General features: G+C 41.8%; 1 protein-coding gene across 3 annotated transcripts; it reads left to right on the forward strand.

The window, feature by feature from the left end:
- The first annotated feature begins 1,299 nt into the window (after positions 1-1,299).
- Positions 1,300-24,374, forward strand: LOC123792818 (caspase-14-like). 3 transcript variants are annotated; one of them, XM_045798188.2, is made up of 7 exons: positions 1,302-1,838; positions 3,348-3,400; positions 4,942-5,091; positions 9,480-9,705; positions 10,154-10,270; positions 22,053-22,162; positions 24,234-24,374. In XM_045798188.2, exons 1-7 carry the CDS (start codon positions 1,484-1,486, stop codon positions 24,333-24,335), a joined length of 1,113 nt encoding a protein of 370 aa, XP_045654144.2. In that variant the 5' UTR covers positions 1,302-1,483; the 3' UTR covers positions 24,336-24,374. The 3 variants fall into 3 exon arrangements, with proteins under 3 accessions (XP_087726237.1, XP_045654145.2, XP_045654144.2); XM_087870111.1 differs by lacking the exons at positions 22,053-22,162; positions 24,234-24,374 and adding an exon at positions 18,627-18,809 and having other exon boundaries at positions 1,300-1,838; XM_045798189.2 differs by lacking the exons at positions 22,053-22,162; positions 24,234-24,374 and adding an exon at positions 18,219-18,442 and having other exon boundaries at positions 1,301-1,838.
- Positions 24,375-24,631: the final 257 nt, after the last annotated feature.

Consider the following 24,631-nt stretch of genomic DNA (forward strand, 5'->3'; position numbering starts at 1 on the left):
GTAGATAAGATTAAATATCCTGATAACCTGCAGCCCTTTGACAAATACTTGAGGCAGGCAAATTATAAAGTTCCTCCAGGAAGCTCCCACCTCTTTATGCTAATGCCTTGCTAGAGGGAAAAACCACCTCAGTAGGCAATAGCAAGGCCTCAGGTTTCCAGTGATTCTTCTTTAGCATATGAAAATCTTTTTGGAACTTCCCTTTATTTCCTCCAACCACAAAGTGTATGATCAGTTGCCCCGCACAATCCTGGGGCAGCAGCAGTATTTTCTGTCCTCGAGTCCATCCTCATACTTTAATAAAATCACCTTTTGCACAAAAGATGTCACAAGAATTCTTTCTTGACCCTTGACTCAAACCTCACCAACATTCCAAAACTACATTATAGAGATTACTTAAAAATAAAATCTTAAGGATGGTTCAGTTGGTTAAGCCTCTGACTCTTGGTTTGGGCTCAGGTCCTGATCTCAGGGCTGTGGGATGAAGCCACCCTGAGCTGCTCAGCCCCGCGTCAGGTTGAAGATTCTCTCTCTGGTCTCCCTCCCCCCCTCCCCCCCCCCCCAGCTTGTGTGAGCGGGATCTCTCAAATATTTTTAAAAACGAAAACTTTAAAAAGAAAGGAAAAGTATTTTTTACAGTTGCTTATTAGGATCGGGATGCAAACAAGGTCCTGAGATTCCTTCACCAGATCTCCCAAAGGGTAAATAATTTTGAGGCGAACCACAATTTGAGTGAGTTCCTTAGGGCCTCCTCCAATCAGAGAACCTAACAGCAGTGACAGTAATGGGCAGTTGCCAAGCTGAGAGCTGCTCCCCAAAGCAACGTCCTTTCCGTGCCCCCCCAGGCTGAGCAGTTTGCATTTCCAACTTCCTGCTGACTTCAAATTCTCAAGTCTCAACCTTTTCACCACTCCGTCTCCAAAAAAAGCTGGCTGAATGCAATAGTCTCTAGGTGTTATTTCAGCGTCCAGGGTCTTCCCAGTGGTTCTTCCAAGTGGGAGCTAGTGGGTTAGGTATCCGATAAACACTCTGGATCTAAGATCAGTGGTTCTCAAAGCAGGCTGCACATTGGAATCACCTGAAGAGCTTTAAAAACTGCTGAAGTCTGGGTCTGCCACCCAGAAATTCGAATGTAATCAAGCCAGGTTGTGGCTTGGGCATGAGGAGTTTTAAGTTACCCTAACGTGAAGGCGTGGCAGAGAACCACGGAGGAGCAGGGTTCCCACTAGGTTCTCCTTAACCAGCTCCAAGGGTTAAGCGGGCGCTGGGGGCGGGGCTTCAAGGCAGGGGCGGGGCCGGAGAGGAAATAGGGCGGGAGAGTCCAGGTCAACCCGGCCAGCACGCCAGGCTGCTGAAGAAACAAGCGGAAACGCCTCCGTTTTTCAAAACAAAGAGGAGAAGCGGGAGGCGTGCGCGGTCTGCGGGGCACTGACCTGGGCAGTTGGTCCGTCGGGCCCGGGCCCTTCAGCATCTTTGGGTGGCGATGGAGAGAGGCCTTGAGAGCTGCGGGCGCCCGGAGTCCAACGGCCTCCGGGCGCTTCCGATCACCTCGGCCGTGAAGGAGCTGTGGAGCCGCGTGCTGGAGACCCTGAACCTGCTGTCCCCGCAGGAGCTGAGCAACTTCCGCATCCTGCTCAAGTCGGTGGACGAGGAGACGCGCGTGACCCCCTGGCGGCTGGAGCTGGAGGGCAAGAGCAAGGAAGGGCTGGCCCGTCTCCTGGTCCAGCACTACTGCGAGCCTGCCGCCGCTTCGCGCGTCCTCATCAAGGTGTTGCAGCAGCTCCGCCGCGCCGACCTGCTCCAGCGCTGGCAGGACGCCGCCGCCACCTACGACCGGGGTGAGCTGGGGGCTGCCAGGTGCCCGGCTGGGGGCGGGGCCTGGTGAGCCGGGGGGCTGCGGGTTCTGGGGCTGGGGGGGCCGGCTGGTGTAAGCGCGGGGTTTGGCCCGGCTGCCCGGGGGTTCCCGGCCCAGCTTGGGGGCGGGGTACCCCGTTTGACTCGGGGTGCTGAGGCCAGCGGAGCGAGGAGCGGGCGGGCGCCCTGGGAACCAATGACGCGCGGCGGGAAGTGGGAGCCTGGGGCAAGCGGTCCCGAGAGTTGCCGTTCCCGAACGCGGAATGGAATGACCCACTGAAGAGCAGCCATCGGGATCTACCAGCACATTTTGGGGTGGGTTCAGAGATCAGATCGACTCAGCAGGCCTGAGATGCTTTGTCAACGTGCACCTTCAAGAGATGATGATGTGGGAGGTTTCTAAACGATGCATTGAGAAGCACGGTATTGGAATTCCCGCTGTCACATCTCCAGGGGATGTGTTTATGGGGGCGGGAGGGCCCCTCTTCCTGCACACCATGAGACTGTTCGCCATAAATCTAGGAAGATGTGGCTTATGATCAAGAAATGCTGTATGTAACAGGTTAAGGGTGGTTGGGGCTCCCCCCCCCCCCGCTCCAGATATAATAAACATATGTGCACCTAATAGTGTGTGAGAGAGACAGAGAAAGCAGCACTTATATGAGGACAATCGAAGTAGACACTAAAATATACCGTCGGTGACCTCTGCCATGAGCATGCTTACGATCTGATTGAGCTTTGAGGGGTGTTACCGTTGCTGATTTTGTTTAGATTTGTAATGAACGGATCACAAGGGTAACGGCCCACCGAACGTGGCGTGTGGGCAGAACACCGGCCCCGTGGACACTTGACTCTCCCTGCTTTGCGGCACCTGCACAGCATTTGTGTTGTTCCTCCCAGCTTAGTTGTTCAGGTATCCCATGAACACCTCTTTAGGTGTTCTCACCTCTTTGGATTTTGAGTCTCTTACTGTTGGCAAAGTGGTTTTTTTTTTTTCTTTCCAGAATTATCCAGACTACACAATATTATGGCTGTACACTGTCGGCACCCAATAAATATTCGAATTAAATGCTAAGAGACTACGTTAAATTTTTAACAAATGCCTGGTTCCTTTACTTTATTAAAGCCCCTTTATTGATGTCTTGATCTCCCCTTCAGGAAGTACATGTGCAGTAATGTCAATCAATTACACCTTGTCCTTTTTATTGCTGGCCTGGCGCCTTCTGCCCTTGTACCTAACTGGAGTCTAAGGGAGGTCTGGTTAAAGTTTCTAGCCTTGTATGAGTTTGAAAGAGGGTGTGTTCATAATCCAGGGAACTTGTTCTAAAATTAGGTTGAAGCCTGCAGGACCTGAAAACTAAGAAGCAACAGAATTCCCTGGGAGGAGCTTCCTATTAACAGGAATGACAGTGGATTGATTGAAAAGAACAAAAATGGGGAAAAAAATAATGCCCTTTTTCTGTTTTATTCTCTTTTCATGAAAATTCATTCAGGGATTCCAAGAAAGATTCTAAAGAGAAGTTATGATTGCGTGGATGGCGAACTGGTAAATATTTTTGCTCTTACCCCAGCACTGAACACTGGTTAGGAATGATGGTATTGAGCCACTTTGGCTGACATTGGAGCATTTTTGTGTGTGTGGCTCTTGTTGGTTAAAGGAAACTATCTGTATGGTTGTCTCAAGTGGTCAGATCTCACTGCCTTCTGTTATGATTGTGAAAGATAAACATGAGCCATATAAAACCGTTGTGCCTGCATTAACCAAACAAGGTAGGCACTGCTGTTGTTTCTATTTCATAAATCAAGAAAAATGAGGCACTGGAAGTTCGAGGATGACCGGCTGTGTGGCCCTGCATGGCTATATAAATTGCCAGTTTAGGGTTTGTTTGTTTGTTTGTTTTTTAAGTTTTATGATGGAAATTTTCAACAAATACTAAAGTAGAATAAAAAAACAAATCTCTCAAATGCCGGCCCAATGTACTTATGACCCTGCTTCACCAAATTAGTAACGTATGGCCAGTCTTGTTTTGTCTGCTCCCCGGCTCGATTATTTTATTTTATTTTATTTATTTATTTATTTATTTTTTATAATGATTTTTTATTATATTATGTTAGTCACCATACAGTACATCCCCGGTTTTTGATGTAAGGCTCGATGATTCATTAGTTGTGTATAACACCCAGTGCACCATGCAATACGTGCCCTCTTTACTACCCATCACCGGTCTATCCCATTCTCCCACCCCCCTCCCCTCTGTAGTCCTCAGTTTGTTTCTCATAGTCCATAGTCTCTCATGTTTCATTCCCCCTTCTGATTACCCCCCCTTTCTTTATCCCTTTCTTCCCCTACTGATCTTTCTAGTTCTTATGTTCCGGCTCGATTATTTTAAAGCAAATCCGGATAACCTATCACGTTCATCTACAGATATGTTAGTATGAATCTCTAAATCTTTAGTATGAGAAAGAGATTGTTCAAAACATAACCACAATGCCATTATTCTACCTAAAAACAACTTCCTTAGTGTGTGCAAAGATGTGGTTGGGATTCAGATTTCATTAACTGGGTCCTATGTCTTTTGCAGGTGGTTTGTTTGAATCAGGATGCTGATTCATACAAAGTCAACACAATTACAGTTGACTGCTTTGTCTTAAGGCTCTTAACTTAGGGTACTTCTCCCTTCTTTAAACTTTTTTCTTATTGTTTATTTGTTGAAGAAATCAGGTTGTCTGTAGAATGTCCCATATTCTGGATTTTGATGACTCCAGCCCTGTGTGGTTATTTACTCTGTTCCTGTCTGCCGTGTTTCCTTAAACTGATAGTTATAGCTATACACATGAATTTAAAACTGAGATTGGCCTGTTAGTCTTAGTGTAAGGAAGATATTTGAAAGAAGTATAAATCCAGTCATCCTTCCCGCCCACCCTCCTCCCATAACTAATAAGAGAGGCAATCACTGTCGCAGCCCCGATCCGAACTGGGAAACCTCAACGTTGATCCCAGAAGAAACTCATTATTTCATATCTATGATGTATGTGGATTTCTGAATTAGATTTGGTTTAAATATTACTGGCTTTCCTGGAAAATAGGACTGTTACGACCTGAAGGGCAAGCGGAAGGCTTTCGTCATGTGCGTGGAGAAGAGCAGACCAGGGGCTCACCGGGACATCCATCTAATGGAGGAGTGGCTTGGCCAGTGCCAGTTCGAGCATACACAGTGCATCAATCCTAACAAAATGGTAAAATTAAAAATGAAAATGAAAAATTGTAACTTGGATCTTATAATTTTCCTTTCTTTTTTTTTTTTTTTTTTTTTTTTTTAATTGGGTTTTGGAGGGGCTTAGTGGGTGGCTTAGTTGATTAAGCCTCTGACTCTTGGTTTCGGCTCAGGTCATGATCTCAGGGTCGTGGGATCCAGCCCTGTGTCCACTCTGCGCTCAGTGGGGAGTCTGCTTTAGGATTTCTTTCCCTCTCTCTCTGCCCCTCCCCCTGCTCATGCTCTCTCTCTCTCTCAAATAAATAAATAAATCTTAAAAAAAAAATTGGGTTTTAATACCTGGCAAGAACCAGGACTTGCTGAGCAATCCCATGTATGCCCTGATAAAATTCTTGATGCATTTGTAATCTTTAGTGTGTGATACCCTACCTCCCCTTCCAGTCAAGCAGGGACCTCTGCAGCTGAAGAGGGAAGGGGACCCAGGCGGTGTTCTAAGCAAGATGGGCAAGGAGGCCAAAGGACAAGGCGTGAGTCTGGAGTAGGCAAGTTCCAGAGCCTTTAGCAGCAGGAAAGACCAAGGAAACCCCTTTAGGTAGTCACCAGGAGGCAGGCCAGAGGCATTCCAGCTGTGTGAGTCCTTGTGGGATTCATTTGGAACCTGGAAGAGGTGTAGAGAGGGAGCTGATAGCCCTGGGCAGAATTGCATTGTGACCTAACTAGATGATAACTGAAAAAATAAGGTGGAAGAGTGGTAGTGGGAACTCCATTTGACTTCTCTGACCCTACTTGAGTCATGACCTAGACCTGCCTTTATTAGGGATAGTATAATGGGAAAGCCCTTCCTAGATCCCAGGAGTCCCTGCTAATGAATGTTAAGGAACAGTGCAACATGGGGCTGTGGGTGCCACACAGATGGCCTGAGCTGGAATCCCGTCTCTCTCTAGTTGTTACCTTAAATCTGGTTCTCACCCGAGGGTGATTTGTCCCCGTCATTTGGCCTTCTGTGGAGACATTTCTGGTGGTCACACCTGGAGGGTACTACTGGCTTCTAGTGGGTGCTGCAATGCCCAGAAGAGCCCCCACAGGAAAAGATTTTCTGGCCCCAAATGTCCATGGTGCCATAGTTCCAGCAGCCCTGAAATTGACCGACTACCTTCCTCTCCTGGAAATGGGGTTGATGAGAGTGACTTACGTTGGAGGGCTATGGTGATAATGAATGAGCTGCTGTGTCAAAATGCCCAGAATAACAGCTGGCTTATAGCAAGTGCCCAGTAAGCTTTGATTTTATTATTATTTTGATGGTAAAAATGGAGACTCTTTTCACTTTCCCCAAGGATTGTATCAGAATCTCTGAGATATTGCGTGGTTTCGAGTCAGACGGCAGATACTGCTGTTCCTTTGTTTATTCTCTTAGGGGTCGTATTTGTAAATATTTAGTAGTGTTAGTGGCTAAAGTATTTCACTGTTCTTAGTTTCATTTTCCAGATGATTAGTTTGGTTAAACATCTTTTGGCTATCGTTTTCCTTCTGTAAATTGCTTAGTTTCCTTTGCCCTCTTTCCTACTGGGTGGTCTTTTTCCTGCTCTTATAGTTATTTTCCTGGACTTTATTCATTTACAAAACATAGTGCAAATACTTCCTCTTGTCCCTGTTACTTGTCTTTTGATTTTTGTTGTTGTTGTTGTCTTAAATTGTATAGAAGCCTTTTTTGATTTTTTGTGCATAAACTTGTTGATCTTTCTTGGCGGCTTCTCGGTTTTTGTGTCGTGAACAAATCCCATGCCTTCCCAACTTAAAAAATGTTTAAACTGTTTTTCTGTACTACTTGTATAGTTTGAGGCTTCCTTTCTAACTCTGGAATCTTATTTTTGAAATAAGTGTGAGGTAAGGGGTCTTACCTTATATCCAGATGGATAGTCAGTTGTCTCAGCATTTTTTTTTTTTTTAAGATTTTATTTATTTATTCGACAGAGATAGAGACCGCCAGCGAGAGAGGGAACACAAGCAGGGGGAGTGGGAGAGGAAGAAGCAGGCTCATAGCGGAGGAGCCTGACGTGGGGCTCGATCCCATAACGCCAGGATCACGCCCTGAGCCGAAGGCAGACGCTTAACCGCTGTGCCACCCAGGCGCCCCTGTCTCAACATTTTTTGAATGATGTGTCCTTCCCCCACATATTTGAAACGCCACCTTTATCATGAAATAAAGTCCTGTATATAATTTGATTGGTTTCTGGAATCTAAAATATTCCATTCATATGTTTGTTTATACTTCTCCCTGTACATCACTGTTTCATTCACCATGATTTTTTTAGGACATTTTGATGTCTGATAGGACCTATCCCTCCTTTTTTTTTTTCTTTTTCTTTTTGACTTCCGAATACTCTTGGCACTTTTTGAATATCATCTGTTCTCTGTGAGCTTGAGAGTAATCTGGGTAAGTTCCACCGAAATCCTTTGGGAGTTTGATTGCCATGACACTGAATTGAGATTCATTTGGAGTGAATTGGCAAATTAATAGTATTAACAGAAGCATGGACATGTCGTGGTGTATGTTGCCTCTTCCCTGAAGCTTTCTTTATCCTTTTCTTCATTTAGGTAATGTGTGTTTCTTAGGTTTATTCCTAGGTATTGTCCTTGTTTGGGTGTGACCATGAACGGGACTCCCTTTCATTATGTGGTTTAAATGATTGTTGCCAGGGCACCTGGGTAACTCAGTCAGTTAAGTATCTGCCTTCAGCTCAGATCATGATCTCAGGGTCCTGGGATCAAGTCCCACATTGGGCTCCCTTGCTCTTAGGGGAATCTGCTTCTCCCTCTGCTCCTCCCCCTGCTCTTGCTTGCTCTCTCTGTCTCTCTCTTATAGAAATAAATAAAATCTTTAAAAAAATTAAAAAAAATAAGTGATTGTTGCCAGTTAACTGGGGAGGGGGAGTGTTAGATCTTTGTGAGTTAATTTTGTGTCCGGTCAGCTTGCCAGTCGCTAGTTCCAGTAGTTACTTGGTTGATTACGTTATATTTCTAGATAGTCATGGCATCTGTAACTAATGAATTTTAGCTCTTTGTTTCCCGTATTTAGACTTACTTAAAAAATTTTTTAATTTAAATTCAATTTAATTAACATATAACGTACTACTAATTTCAACTACAGTGTATTACTAATTTCAGAGTTTAGTGATTCATTAGTTGCATATAACACCCAGTGCTCATTCCATCAAGTGCCCTCCTTAATGCCCAACATCCAATTATCCCATCCCCCCTATCCACCTCCTCTCCGGCAGCCCTCAGTTTGTTTCCTATGATTAAGAGTCTCTTATGGTTTGCCTCCCTCTCTGTTTTTATCTTACTTTATTTTTCCTTCCCTCCCCCTATAATCATCTGTTTTGTTTCTTAAATTCCACATATGAGTGAAATCATATGGTATTTGTCTTTTCTCTGACTGACTTATTTTGCTTAGCACAATACACTCTAGCTCCATCCACGTCATTGCAAATGGCACGGTTTCATTCTTTGATGGCTGTGTAATAGTCCATCACATGTATATATCACATCTTCTTTATCCATTCGTCTGTTGATGGATATCGGACTCTTGCCATAGTTTGGCTATTGGTGGACGTTGCTGCTATAAACATTGGGGTGCATGTGCCCCTTTGGATCACTGAGTTTGTATCCTTTGGATAAATACCTAGTAGTGTAGTTGCTGGGCATAGGGTAGCTCTGTTCTTAACTTTAGAGCAACCTCCATACTGTTCTCCATAGAGGCTGCCCTGTTTGCATTCCCACCAACAGTGTAAGAGGGTTCCCCTTTCTCTGCATCGTCGCCAACATTTCTTGTTTCCTGAATGCTTAATTTTAGCCATTCTGACCAGTGTGAGGTGGACTTCATTTAACTTTTACTCACTTTATTGAAGGGGGCATGGAGTAGTGATAGCAGCCATTCCTGCCTTGCTTCTCTCTCTGGGGGGCTTTGCTCTGATGACATCGCCCCATAGTTTCCGTCAGGTGTATGTTATTGGTAGACACTCCATTCCCTTCAATTTCTAGCTTTTTGAGGGCATTAGCTTTAGAGAATAATGATTTTTATATGTTAAAATAAGTTAATAATATAAAATTTATACACACTAGCCCTTCGGGGAGCTATCATTCTGTTGTATTTTGTGGTAGAGAATTGGAAATGCCCTAATTCTGTCAAAGAAGAACCAGTGGCACAAGAAGAAATCGTAGGAATTCTGAGAACAACCGAAAGGGAAGTGACAAGTTAAGGAACTGATATTTTTCTCATATTAACCCTGTTTAAGATGTGATTATTTTTGTATTTGTCATGTCCTTGGATTGCATAGGAAAAGGGCCATCTTTAGCATTTCTGGTTTTTCTTACCTCCAGTTCTTTTCAACATGTTATCCTATTTTACAGGAGTTAATCAAGAAAATAAGATCATTTCGTGATGGACTCAATGAAAGTAAAGATGATGTTGGCTGTTGCCTTGTTACCCTTATGTCCCACGGAGAGAAAGGCTTTATTAAAATGGAGGATGGTGAAAAAGTCAGCCTGGAGGACATTTTTGAAATGTTCAATAATAAAAATTGCCCAGCACTTCAGGAGAAACCAAAGATCTTTATCATCCAGGCCTGCAGAGGAGGTAAGTGACGACTTCTTTGTAATAGTCATGCTTCTAGGAAATTCTCATATGGATGATTGAGAAAAGAAAAAGAAGTTAAAAATATTTATTTGTTTGTTTCTTTAAAGTCAGAGGCCCCTCAGTTGATATGACTTTAGTTGTGTTGTGTACTAGAGACTTTGGGCTGGGAGGAAGGAACAGAAGGGAAACTTAGGCTGCGGGAGGGTCCAAGCCCCTCATGGCATGAGACAGGCCAGGGAGCCTCACGTCTGAGAGAGACGTGTGCGGTTTCCAAGGGCTGGGCCACCGTCCGTGGGATGCCAGGCGGCCTGTGGGGCCGACATCCAACTTCTGTAGCTCCTGCGGATGTTGTCTTTGTGGAGATACAAGCTTGTTGGGACTTTGATTGAGGGCTTCTGGTGTGTGTGGTGTAGTGCTGTACTTTGTATTTTTGTTCTTCAACAAACAGAGAAAAGAGACTGTGGTGTTGAGACAGACGATGAACCCATGGAGTCTGATGACATCTCCGAGAAGCGGAGGCTGCCCACGTTCAGTGATTATTTCATCATCTATCCCACCCAGGCGGGTAAGACATGAGGGTGGATGACAATGACACACACTTTCTTCCAGAACGTGTTGGATCATTCATACCTTTTTTTAAAAAATTTTTTGAATTATCATTGCTTTACAAACTGACATGTATAAGGAGAATTTTTCATTAACCCATCCATCTCTCTTTACAAATGTTCCCACTTTTAGAGATGGCAGGTTGGCATCTTACTGCTCTTCTCTTCTGGGAAGACACAAACCTCTGAGCAAAGTATCACATGGTAAAGGATCATTGGCTCTCCTATGAAAAAGATCTTGGCCCAAAAGCTAGTTCTGTCACTTGCTGTATTAGAGAACTTCAATGTTTTTTAATCTCTAGATATATCAGTTTCTTCATGTAAAACGGGAATGATGGAATTTACTTGTGTCATTGAGATGTTATATAAATTGAATTATATAACCGCAGATGTGCTTACCATAATAATTGGCATAATAAATCCAAAAAAAGAAATTAGCTACGATTATTACTAATACATGATGCTAATAATATATTATCACCATTACTTCATTACTAATACTATTATTAATAATAAGGTAAGGTCCAGAGAATCTTGTGTGTGAAGAGCCACCCCTTCACTTGATTCACTTGTAGGAAAGACAAGAATTAAGAGGTCAAGGACATTTCTTTCACTGGGCTGTTTGTTTGGGTTTTTTTTAAGGTTCTGAAAAAAATTTTTAAGTCCTCTCTACACCCAACATGGGGCTTGAACTCACAACCCAGAGATCGGGAGTCGCGTGCTCCACCAACTAAGCCAGCCAGGTGCCCCCCTTTAGCTGTTTTTATCTTGACTTCTTTCAAAGAGGATTAAGGCAGTTTACAAAAATGTATATGGAATTCAAGCTAAATTTTAGTGGAGAAATGTAAGCAAAGGAACATAGGGCAACAACTTAAAATGAAACATACTTAGTGTTAAGATGTGAAAAACACCTCCATTAAAGTGAGATGTAAGATTTCACTCCTTGGTTATTTACCCAAGAGAGATGAAAGCGTGTGGCCTCCCAGAGACCGGCACACAAATGTTCATGGCAGCTTTATTTGAAGTGGTCAGAGACTAGAAACAGCCCAAATGACCGTCAGCAAGTGAATGAATAAACACATGGTGGTATGCCATACGTGGAATACTGCTCAGCAATAAAAAGAAATGAGCTGCTGATATAAACTGACCACAGAATTATTATGGAGCAGTTACGGGTCAGGGCAAGGAACTTCATGTTCCAGTGTTATCGACTGAGTTTTATGACTGTGTACTGGGCTGTATATATTTGAGGGCTAGAGATTCAGTTTTAAACAGAAGAACTAAAAATCTCTGCCTGCCCGGAACTTATGTGCTAGTTGGAGACAGAGAGACAAACATAGAGAAGCTACCTATTATGCTATTTTATGATCCCATTTGTATAAAGGTCAAAAACAGGCAAAATTGATCTGTGGTATTAGAAGTCAGGATAGTGCTTGCCTCCGGCATGCAGTTTTTGGGGGGCAAGAAGGGGACTTTGGAGCGCTGGCACCATCTTGTTTCTTGATGAGGGCACCAGTTACAGGGTGTGTTCATTTTATGAAAATTTATTGAGCTATTTTATACCCCTAAGTTTTGCACACTTTTCTGTGTGATGGTTACCTTTCAGTGAAATGTTTACCAAAAATAAAGTATGTTGCATAGTGACCATTGCCATAGAGAAAAATAATGCAGGGACAAGGGACATAGGAAGTGTCCGGGGGCAGGAGTAGAGATTGCAGTTTTATTTTGTTTATTCTTTTTTTAAGATTTTATTTATTCATTTGACAGAGAGAGAGAGCACAAGCAGGGGGAGCGGCAGGGAAAGGGAGAAGCAGGCTCCCACTGAGCAGAGAGCCTGACGCTGGGCTCAATTCCAGGACCCTGGGATTATGACCGGAACCGAAGGCAGACTCCTCACCGATTGAGCCACCCAGGTGCCCAAGATTGCAGTTTTAAAAAAAAAGAGATGGGGCGCCTGGGTGGCACAGCGGTTAAGTGTCTGCCTTCAGCTCAGGGCGTGATCCCGGCGATCTGGGATCGAGCCCCACATCAGGCTCTTCCGCTGTGAGCCTGCTTCTTCCTCTCCCACTCCCCCTGCTTGTGTTCCCTCTCTCGCTGGCTGTCTCTATCTCTGTCGAATAAATAAATAAAATATTTAAAAATAAATAAATAAAAAATAAAAATAAAAAAAAAGAGATGTGTAGAGATGTCCCCACTGAGAACCTGACTTTTGTGTAGACAGTTGGGGGACACGAGAGAGAGTGAGCTATTCAGATATTTGAGAGAATTTATGTTGTAAGAGAAGAATACTTCGTATATAGCAATGACAAAAACTCTACGTATAGACAAATAGACCACTGCGATAGAAGAGAGAACCTGGAGGCAGAGCCAAATAGGCAAGAAAACTAGACATGTGACAAAGAAGCCATTGCTGATCAGTGTGGAACCAACGGGTCGTTCACTAAACAGTGCTGGGAAAACCAGCTTCTGTGTGGGAGAAAAATAAAAATTCATTTTCAGATTTCCTGGCCCAGGGTTTATTGCGTCTTTAATCGTGTGGAATGTCGAGTTAGTCTATAATAACGCTCCTTTTATCTCTGATATTTATGGCTTTCTTCTTTTGCTCTTTATCAGTCTTGCCAGTGGTTTATTTAGTTAAGAACCTGTTTTTAGTTTTGTTAATCCCCTCTAGTATCTGGTTTTGATTTCATTAATATTGACTCTTGGTTTCCCTTTTTCTTCATTTTGGGGGCGTTTATGCTACTCTTTTTTTCCCAGCTATTTCAGTTAGGTACTTGGCTCATTATTTTCTCTTTTTAAACATATTTTTTAAAGGTATAATCCCTTCTGAGCACTGCTTTCACTGTATCCTTCACATTTTAACATGGAACACTTTTATCCTTCAGTTCCAAGAGTTCTTAAATTTCCATTGTTCTTATATGTGTTAGAAACATGTCTCTAAATTTCTGTGTTGGGATTTTAAAATTTGTCTGTTACTGACTTCTGGTTTATTTGTGCGAGGAACTGAGAAGAATATGGACTACAGGACCAATTTGAAATCTGTTGAGACTTGGGTTATGCCTTGGTCTTGAGTAAACTTTTTTTTATTTTGAAGATTGATTGATTGATTTTTTTTAGAGAGAGTGTGAGCCCTGGGTTGGGGGGGTGGGGTGAAGGAGGAGTAGAGGGAGAGAATCTTCACGTAGACCCCACGCTGAGTGGGGAGCCCAACCCAGGACTCAATCTCACGACCCTGAGATCATGACCTGAGCTGAAACCAAGAGTCGGAGACTTAACCGACTGAGCCACCCAGGTGCCCCTCTAGTGAACTTTTTAATGGCAGTTGGACTCTCCTAGATATTCTGTGTGTGCTTAAGAATATGTGTTCTGCACTTGTTGAATGTAGGGTCCTAAATATTTCTGTCAATTAAGCATAACTGTGTTCACTTGTTTTATGTCTCCATTAAATTTGTCTGCTTGACCTGCCAATATCTGAGATAAGTGTGCCCATACGTCATGTCATTGTGGTAGGCGTGTCTGTTTCTTCTGTAGTCCCAGTGTTTTTGTTTTCTTTATTTTGACACAACTTGAGTAGAGGCATTCGATTTTAGAATTGCAGTGAAATATATAGAAGAAATAAGATAAAATGTTTTAAGCACTCTTTAGTGAACCTACTGTGCCAAGTAGTGCTTTTTTGTGTGTTAGTTCCTTTTGTCTGGAAGGCATATAGACACTTGAATATTCTTTTGGTCCATATTGGCCTGGTATACCTCCTTCAGACTGTTTTCTATTAACCTTCCTGGGCCCTTATGTTTTAAGTGGGTCTGTTTGAGATAGGATATAGCTGGGTTTTTTTTTTATTAATTCGGTGTGACCGTATCAATCTTTTTACTGGTTAATTAGGGCAATTTGTCTTTATTGTGACTGTTGATATATTTGCCCTTTTGCCATTTTATTTTGTGCTATTTATTTTTCTTTGCTTTATTTCCTTCTTTTATGGCTCTTGTGTTTGCTTGATTATTAGCAGAGTATGTCATTCTAACATTTTTCTCCCTCCTACTGACCTGGAAGGTAGACATCCCATAATTCTTTTTCTCATGGTTACCCGTGCAATTTTAAACATGTGCAGTTAGCCTAAAGTTAATTTTTAAAAAGCTTATTTTTACTCCCTGATGATTCAAGGAACCTTAGAACACTAATTCCCATTACATTCTCCCACACCTAAGTGCTACTTTTGTTTAACATTTATTTCTTTTATTTTTTGTATCTTTCTTTCTTAACGTTCTTTATATAAAAATATTTATGTTTTATTTTTTGTATCTTGCTTAACATTCTTTATATAAAAATGTTTATGTGTTCTTAAATTGCCTTAAATTATTCTTCTACCGCCCCCTGGTTTTCTTCTGAATTAAGACATCAGTTTAACACACTTTTACAAATGTGTTGGCACACACTAGGATGGCCAGCACTATTCTAGGTAATGCCTAGACCTTTTTTTAAAACCCCACAAATTAGAACAGGAATTAGAACATTTTTTTAAAGATTTTATTTATTTATTTGAGAGAGAGAGAGAGAGAGAGGGAGAACGAGCAGTGGGGAGGTTGGAAGTCCTGCAGTGCCCAAGAGGTGTACACATCCCATTAGTAAGAATTATGGTTCTTTAAGAATGAAATAAAAATATTATTTCTTTCAGTTTGTGTAAATTCTTTCCCCCTTAATGGCCAATAAGTTATTTAGATAATAATACTGAGCTTAGACCTAACTACTTTAGTAAATGGAACTCTTAGATATTTCTTTTGGCCTAGGAGCACTGAAAAAAAAATTACTGAGGGGCGCCTGGATGGCTCAGCTGTTAAGCATCTGCCTTCGGCTCAGGTCATGATCCCAGGGTCCTGGGATCGAGCCCCTCATCGGGCTCCCTGCTCGGCGGGAAGCCTGCTCCCTCTCACACTCCCCTTGCTTGTGTTCCCTCTCGCTGTCTTTCTCTGTCAAATAAATAAATAAAAAATCTTCAAAAAAAATTACCGAGACACTAAGGGCACCATGAACTGAGAAAGTTTGGGAACTTCTGCCTGGGGGAATCTTCTGCACATGTAAATACATGGGATGGGATGACCAACTGCCCCAGTTTGCCAAGAGATGGAGGGGTTTCCTGGGATACTGGACTTGTCAGGGCTAAAACTGGAAAGCAGGTGAATGGGGATGCGTTGAGCACTCTAATCTGGGCGCTCCTTTGAAATTGTTTACAGTAGGGAGAGTAAAGTGGTGGGAAAGCTAAAAGCTACTGGGAGTGGTGTATTCATACTGTAGAATACTGCACCACAGTTGGAAAGAATCGGCGTGGAGAAGTTGTAAATGTAACAATAAATGAAGACAAGGCAGCTGTAACAAAACAGAGTATGCCTTTGATACAAAGATTTGAAAGCACAATAATACAACCTGTTATGACTGAATATATGGCTGATGAAAGTATAAAACTATGGCACAAAGAACAGCTAACTTTTGTAACAGGGACTGCCTCTGGTAGAGGTACGAAGGTGGGGACGTGGGACCAGAAAGTAATCAGGGAGAAGATTCAAACGAGGCTTCAAGTGTATTTCACCAGAAGAGAAGAGCTGGAACAAATAAAGCAAAATGTTTACTGTTTATTAGATCTGGGTGGTGGATGCCCAGGTGTTCGATACACTATTCTGTGTTCTTTTTGGTATTTTTAAAGAGATGGGGCTAAAGAAAGAAATTGGAAACTGCAGATATAGTCAACTCTGATGAAGTTTTGCTATAAAGGGAGTTGAGAAAGAGACAACCTGGATGGTGATGAGGGATCAAAATTTTTTTGTTGTAAAGATGGGCAGTACTGCCGCACAGCTGCTGATGGAATGATCCAGTAGAGAGGGGACATTTTTTTTTTAAGATTTTATATATTTATTTGAGAGAGAGAGAGCACAAGTGGGGTTAGAGAGGGAGAAGCAGGCTCCCTGTGAGCAGGGAGCCCAATGCGGGGCTCCATCCCAGTACCCCAGGATCATGACCTGAGCTGAAGGCAGATGCTTAACTGACTGAGCCACCCAGATGTCCCAAGAAGGGAAATTTTTAGGAGGGATTGCAGGTGCAACAGCTGGTGGAGCTGAAATTTTGAGCATAGGCAGTATACGTCCTCCAGGGATTAAATTAGACTGATTTTTCAAATGGAAGAAAGAAGTTGCTCTTTTCTTCCGTGGGGAGGACTCCAGGAAGAGCAGGTTTGAGGAGGAGGGGAAATCCAGAGTTTGAGATGGTAATTAGCTGTCCCAGTAGACAGGTGAAGAAGGCAGTTAATTATTTAAGTCTGGAATCAAGTGAGTGGTCTGCATTGAAGAGAGAAATGTGGGAGTCATCAGCTTATAATGTTGTTTAAAGGATAGGGCACGGGCTTTGCTCCAACATGTATAGAATGTCAAGATGAAGAAGAGTCACCCATGGAGACTAAGAAGCAGCACCTGCTGATGGGGGAGAGAACCAAGAGGGTGTGGTGGCCTGGAAGCCAGGCGCAGGAAGTGTTTTAAGGAGGGAGTGACCCTGTCAGACCCTGGTGACAGGTCAAAAAAGGAAGCAGACAGGAGCGCCTGGGGTGGCTTAGTCCGTAAGCATCTGCCTTCGGCTCAGGGCGTGATCCCCGGGTCCTGGGATCAAGCCCCGCATCGGGCTCCCTGCTCTGCTGGGAGCCTGCTTCTTCCTCTCCCACTCCCCCTGCTTGTGTTCCCTCTTCTCGCTGGTTGTCTCTCTCTCTGTCAAATAAGTAAATAAAATCTTAAAAAAAAGGGGGGGGGATACAGACATAATTCATTGGGCATCTTGACAAGAATAATTTGGGATGTGGACAAAATGTGGACTCAAAAGAGCAGAACTCCAGGTACATGCGATAAAAAGGATCAAAGCTCAGAAATAGAATACTGAGTAAAATAAGTCACAGTAAACTTGGGTTTGTTTTGATTTTATTATTTTTTTTTAAGTTCAAGCAAAAACACAATGTGTTGTTCAAGAATAGCATATACACGTATGTCTGTGTATGGTAAAACTGACATTAGTGGTTTCTGTGTCGGGGAGACAGTAGGGTCTAGGAGGAGCATACAGGTGGATGCTAATTTTCCCAATACAAGAGTCAATGAGCGAAGACCCAACAGAACATTGGGTTTGGGCTATTAACTGATAATTCCTAGGGAATACTGTTAACATGGAGAAGATGCTCAATTTATAAGAAGAAAGTAAACAATATTGGAGTACTACTTTTCATCTATCAGATTGGCAGAGATCAGAAAGTTTGAATGTATACTCTTGTTGAAGATAGAGGGAATATACTTACTAATTCCTGGTGGGACTGTAAATTGATACCATTTCTTTAGAGGACCATTTGGCATCGTCTAGCAAAATTATAAATGCACATGTAATTCCTTGTCGAGGAGTTTATCTTCCAGATATTTGTACATGTCTAAGTGACACGTGCTCAACATTGTTCAGTGACATTGTTTATAATAGCAAAAGTATAAGGAACAACCTAAACATCTCTCGATAGGGGACTAGTAAATTATGATAAATCATAGAGTAAATACTATGTAATCAGAGGAAGAAACTCTTTATGTACTGATGATGAGCAACCTCCAAGACGAACTGGCAAAAACAACAAAAAAATCAGGTCCTAGAACAGCATCTATAATATTCTACTGAGATCGGGAGGAGGATGGTTCTACCCTCAAATATGTCTCTTTGTACACAGCATAGATCTGGAAGGATACACAAGAAATGGATACCATTGGTTTTCTTGGGCATGGGATGAGGAGGGAGGAAGACTTTGCTGGATTCCTTTTGTAATTTGAATTTTAAACCATTTATATTTGAGTCTTTGTGTTTATTTTTTTAATTTTTTAAAAAATTTTATTTATTCATTTGAAACAGAGATACAGACCGAGAGAGATACTCCCTGCTGAGCTGGGAGCCTGATGCAGGGCTTGATCCCAGGACCGAGATCATGACATGAACCGAAGTCAGATGCTTAACCATCTGAACCACCCAGGCGCCCCTTTTTCTTTGTTTTTAGATTCCACATATAAGAGAAATTATATGGCAGTCTTTCTCTGTCTGGCTTATTTTACTTAGCATAATACCCTCTAGTCCGTTCATATTGTCACAGATGGCAAGATTTCATTCTTTTTTATGGATGAGTAATATTCTGTATGTACACATATAAATATGTAAAAATATATCTATATATATACACACACTATCGATGGATGAATTGTGAGTCATTTGAATGTATTACCATTCAACAAATGGATTTAATCACTTCTTGGTCTTTTGGCTAAGGTCATGTGCAAAAAATGGATTTAAGACATCTTCAAGTTACCTTCTTTTAGAAGTTGGATGATTTCAACAAAATTCGGGTTTCTGACATCTAGCTCACCATAGACATTTATACCAGCTACCTGACTCCAGTGAATCCTAGAGCTTGTCTTTCCTGCTTTGGAACAGAGGCACGTCGCCTGTATTCAAGAGAAGCTGCAACATGCTTTAGTCTTGTGAGTGCTTGTCACTCTTGTTCTATGTCGAGTTCTCTAAACAACTTTATTTTTTTTAAAAGATTTTACTGGTTTATATGAGAGAGAGAGAGATCATGAGCAGGGGGGAGGGGTAGAGGGAGAAGCAGACTCCCCACTGAGCAGGGAGCCCGATGCAGGACTCGATCCCAGGACCCTGGGATCATGACCTGAGCCGAAGGCAGGCACTTAACCGTCTGAGCCACCCAGGTTCCCCTCTGAACAACTTTATAATGCAAGTATGGGGGAGTCCTGGTCCTAACAATTTTTTATTTGACCTTGTTTGATAAATCTGTGGACATTTACTAGCTTCTGGCCAGAGTCTAAAGTTCTCCAATATCACTCATCAGACTCATTTTTTTTGTGGCCTAGAATCTGTCCTGAGGACTGACCCCGTGGCCATGGACTTAGGATCCCTGATTATTTTCAAAGCAATGAGAAATTTGTAATCTATCATTTGATAAGATACTTGACAGCTACTATGATTTTTGTTTTGCTGACTGGCAGGTATTCTTCAAAGGGGTTGGGACCATGTTAGAGCAGAGGTTTTTCAAATGTTATTTGCCATAACCCACAGGAAGAAATAGCTATTGTGTTTCACACAATCTAATGCCTTGATTATAAGACATACCACTATTTTGTATCCTCAAGAAGCTACCAATTAATCTATGCCACAGAAGAGATTATACAGCACATCCAGATTTCAGATTGGTGGGAAAAAGAAACTTCGATTTTAGAATTGATAAAATACGTAATTCATTGTAGTCTATTACATATATGTATATAGAAACAAATGTACATGTAACACACTAGTTTTATAAATCATAGCTGCCCTTGCTACATTTGAGCCACTTTAATATTTTCTATTTAGCCCATTTTATCCCATTACAAAAAAAGGCAGTTTCAGTCTGCTAAATTGATTTCTTGGCTGATTATTGGGCCACAACCTGCAGCTTGAAGCAAACGGGACAGGATGGATTGTCAAGCTTTGTGATGAGGCGTTTCTGACTCAGATTTACTCTAAGGGGGACAATACTGAAATTCCTATATAGTTCCCACACTGAACAGATACGTTCTGTGGATCCGTTTACAAGGTTATGGAGATGTAATTGAAGTATGAGCTGGGCATATTCCATGTACCATTTAACACATGGGAGTATACATTCATGACACCGTCACTGTGATCAAGATTAGCATATACTTCTATCTCCCCAAAAAATTTCCTCATGTTGAGATCTATCCCTGCCTCCATCCCCATCCCTGGGTCACCAGAGTTGTACTTTCTGTTACCACAGAGTAGATTACATTTTCTGGAACTTTATATAAGTAGAATTATATAGTATGTATGTTTCATGGTTTTGTGATTCATCTGTGTTGTTTTGTCTATCAGTAGTTCATTTCCTTCTGTTTCTGAGCAGTATTCATTTGTGTGAACACAATGTGTTCAGCCATTCACTTGTTGAACATTTGAGTTGTTTCTAGTTTTTGGTTATTACAAATAAAGCTGCTGTGAACACTTGTAAGTCTTTGGGCATATGACTTTGTTTTCCTTGGGCACATACCAAGAAGTGGAGTGGTTGGTTCATATAGTAGGTATATGTCAGACTTTTATTTTTTTTAAAGATTTTATTTATTTATTTGTCAGAGAGGGAGAGAGAGCGAGCACACAGCAGGCAGAGTGGCAGGCAGAAGGAGAAGGAGAAGCAGACTCCCCGCTGAGCAAAGAGCCTGATGCGGGACTTGATCTTGGGACCCTGGGGGAATCATGACCTGAGCCCAATGCAGACGTTTAACTGACTGAGCCATCCACGCGTCCCTATGTTTGACTTTCAAAGAAACTGCCAAATCGAAAATTCTTTTTCAAAGTGGTTGCATCATTTACATTCCCGCCAGCAGTGTATGAGAGTTCCAGTTGCTCCACATCCTCGTTATCAGTTGGTTTGACCTATTTAAAATTTTTTAGACAATCTGATGGGTGTATAATAGTATCAACCTGTGGGTTTAATTTGCATTTCTTGGAGGACTAATGATTATCTTTTCCTGTACATTATTGGCCATTCATATATTTTCTTTTGCTGAATGTCTGTTCATATCTTTTACCCAATTTTTTATTGGGTTGTTTGTTGTTAAGTTGTAAGAATAATTTATGTATTCTGGATACAAGTTCTTTGATATGTATTACAGATATTTTTTTCCCAATCTGTGGCTTGCTTTTCATTTGCTTAATAACATCTTTCAAAAAACAAAAGTTTTGGGGGTGCCTGGGGGGCTCAGATGGCTAAGCATCTACCTTCAGCTCAGGTCATGATCCCAGGGTCCTGGGATCGAGTCCTGCATCAGGCTCCCAGCTCAGCAGGGAATCTGCTTCTCCCTCTCCCTCTGCGTCTCCCCCCTGCTCTCTCTCTCTCTCTCTCTCTCTCAAATGAATAAATAAAAGCTTTTTAAAAAAACAAAAGTTTTTAATTCTGATGAAGTCGAATTTATCAGCTTTTTCTTTTTATACTTTATGCTTTTTGTGTTTTAAGAAATCTTTGCCTATGTTGACGTTGCAAAGATATCCCCATGTTTTTTCTGTTCCAACCTAGATTTATTATCAGATTTATTATCAATAATTTTTATTACCAAAATTTAATAAATTTTGATATTCCCATCAAATATCTAAACAAACATGTTTTGTGTTTTTTAATCTAACTAATAATAAAAATAATTTCGCTAAACTTTTGAGGATCCCAAAATGAATTCTGTATGGGTATGTTCGGGGGTATTTACCTTAACATCCTATAGCAAAAGTAAGTAAAAAAAAAAAAGAGAGAAGGGAAAATGAAGTAAATATGGCAAAATGTTGATAACTATTGAATCTAGGGGATGATTATATGGCAGTTTGTTAAACTTTGCTTCCTACTTTTGTGTATATTTGGAAAGTTTTATTTTAAAAATTCATACTAGAGAATTGTCCTCTTGAGAGGTTACAGAGGCTGCTTGAGAGGTTGCTGCTGGTCCCAGGAGTCCCCTGGGGGGCTCAGGTGCTTCCTCTCTTTGTGTCTGTGTCTCTTACGGCCCCAGACACTCTTATTAATGCAAGAGTGCTTCTGTATTCTCAGTTCGAAGCCATTTTCCAGGCTTAAATCTGGGTAAAAGACAAAGTTTGGTGCAAAAAGAGGAGGAAAATGGATGAAATGTCTTGTTTGCTTTGTAGATCATGTTGCTTTACGGCACCCTCGCACTGGCTCCGTGATGATTGAAGCGATGTCTGAAGTCTTTAAACAGTACGGAAATAAGTGGCACATCGCTGACTTCTTCACCAAAGTAAGTAAATTCCAAGGGAACACGTGCTCCATTCGTGCTGACGGTAATGCACTTAATGAGAGCATTTTCAGGAGAAGGTTGACTTTAGCCATGAAAATATGAGAGATACTGAAAAGCTGCTTGGAAATGATGAGCGGATCATTGAGTTTTGATGATTGTGGCATTCAGAAAACATGGTTGAGCCAGCTGCTGAGGGAAACGGACAGTGACATTTTCTGTTCATTGGTAATACGAGCGCATTAGATATGAGATGATCTTTCAAGTTCCTGCCTGCTCTGTAGCCTGCCATTGCAGTCAGCTTTGGCCTGATTCAGCTCCCCTAGAGAGGGCAGAACCTTAGGACTTCTTTAATGACTGACTCTAGCTCACATTTGTCTCCCCAGTTTTTAGCCCATAGTAAACATTCACTGAATGAATGCGTGCCCAATAATGGCAGTAGATTTATACACGAACCGTAGTTTGGAGAATGGCCTAATTATTGTAGTTTATCGTATCAGGATTGAAGGGCAATTTTCTTCTCAATCTGAGAGTTTTACACCCAAAGAAAGCTAAGTAGAAAAGACTGTAGAAGACTACAGTAACATGGGGCACCTGGGTGGCTCAGTTGGTTTGAGCATTGCTTTCTGCTCAGGTCATGATCCCAGGGACCTGGGATCAAACCCCACATCAGGCTCCCTTCTCAGCAGGGAGTCTGTTTCTCTCTCTCCCTCTGCCCTTCCCCCTGCTCCTTTGCTCTCTCTCGCTCACTCTCTCTCTAATAAATAAAATCTTTAAAAAAAAAAAAAGAGTACAGTAACAACGATGCTAACATCTATTATCTATTGAATGGCTCACTCCGTGTTGGTTACTATTCTCTGTGCTTCACAGGTATTAATCCATTTAAGCCTTCCAACATCCCTCAGGTAGCTACTGGGATTCGCAGTCACTGTGGCAGATGGGAGCTAGTTAGTGGCCTAGCTGGCATTCCAGCCTGGGCAGAGTGCTTCTAGAGTTCACGCTGTAATCACAATTATGTATTAATTACTCCACACCTCCCCAAGGTATGGTCACTACTTTTACTTCTTTAAAATCGAAAGATTTATTGTTACTACTTTACATATGATGTTTAACAGCTTTTAAAACCTCTTTTCACCTCATTTGAGGTAAGACCTTGGGGGGAAACATTTAAGGGAGGGACCATGGACAATTTTGACACTCATTTCAACCATATTCCCAAATATCTCATATTGCTTAATTTCTCTAAGGATATAGTTTCTTTTCTTTTTTTTAAAGAATATAGTTTCTTGTCAGCTTCTCAGGAATATGTTATAATAAAGACAGATTTAACCAACTGGAAATAGAAATTCATTTTAGCTAAAGCTAACTGAAAAATTGTTTCGCTGACCAATGTTCATTAAGACTTTACTGAACACCCTTCATTTTTATTATTTTTAAAGATTTATTTGTGAGAGAGCGCGCAGGTGCATGGGAGGAGCAGAAAGAGAGGGAGACAGAATCCTCAAGCAGACTCCTTGCTGAGGCTGGGCTCGCTATATCAGGACCCTGAGATCATGACCTGAGCTGAAACCACGTCGTTGGCCACTTAACCAACCTAGCCACCCAGGCACCACCCTTCATTTTTAAAGCACTTGCTGAGTAGACACTAGCAAAAAAAAAAGAGAAAAATCCAAAAATGAGCATGATGTGGCCTTTGTATTAAAGGCACATACAGCTTAGTTAGGTAGCAAATGGAAGATGTGCTTACAACCAACTCCGAGATTGTAGAGCTGTGGATGCTTTGGACATAGCGTAATCCAGCCCTTTCATTTTACCACACCAAGGCTCAGAAAGGGTTAATACCTTGCCTACCCCTACCCCCGGGCAAGTTGAGACCAAACCCAGGTCTGTGGACCTGAGTCTACTGCTCTTCCCATTCTGAATGCAGCATTCCAAGCGCTTGGTGGGACATGCTCTTTCCAATGCCATTTGCATCGCTTTCCGGAATGCATAGAATTCGGCCATTTCACTCTGTAGGGTTTACAAAAAGGCTTTTGCTCAGGGCTTTTGGACAGTTTGTGCTTTAATCTTTCAGGTGAATAACAGAGTGGTGCACACTGAATTTCATCTACATGAGGAACCAATTAAAGTATCACTCGTCATGGAATCAACTTTAACTAAATTTGTATATTTCTGACATCAGGAAGATGAAAAACTAAGGACTGCTTTGTACTACTTTGTAAAGAGCTGAGAGCGTTTGTAGCGTAGAACTAATAGTTTCCATTTTGCATTGTTACTGTCACCAGTTGTATTTCTCCAATTTGTTTTGCATATATATATATGGTATTTTTCTAAGATTGAACCGTGCTTATTTGACACTTATAATTTGACTTCTTTTAAAAGATCACTGTTTTTTGAAAATGGTTTTTCCTGAACTGTTACCAGACATGGAAGTCCAGCTCTATTTGTGGACCATTTTTGTCACGTGCTTCT

This window comes from Ursus americanus, chromosome 20 (assembly GCF_024610735.1).
Source record: "Ursus americanus isolate L20-20 chromosome 20, mUrsAme1.1.p, whole genome shotgun sequence".
In the NCBI taxonomy this organism is placed as follows: Eukaryota; Metazoa; Chordata; class Mammalia; order Carnivora; family Ursidae; genus Ursus; species Ursus americanus.

Coding starts and splice junctions, on each gene's coding strand:
- LOC123792818 (XM_045798188.2), top strand. CDS start 1,484: ATGGAGAGAGGCCTTGAGAGCTGCGGGCGCCCGGAGTCCAACGGCCTC. Junction 3,401..4,941: donor ATTGCGTGGATGGCGAACTG/GTAAATATTTTT, acceptor CCTGGAAAATAG/GACTGTTACGACCTGAAGGG. Junction 9,706..10,153: donor CATCCAGGCCTGCAGAGGAG/GTAAGTGACGAC, acceptor TTCAACAAACAG/AGAAAAGAGACTGTGGTGTT.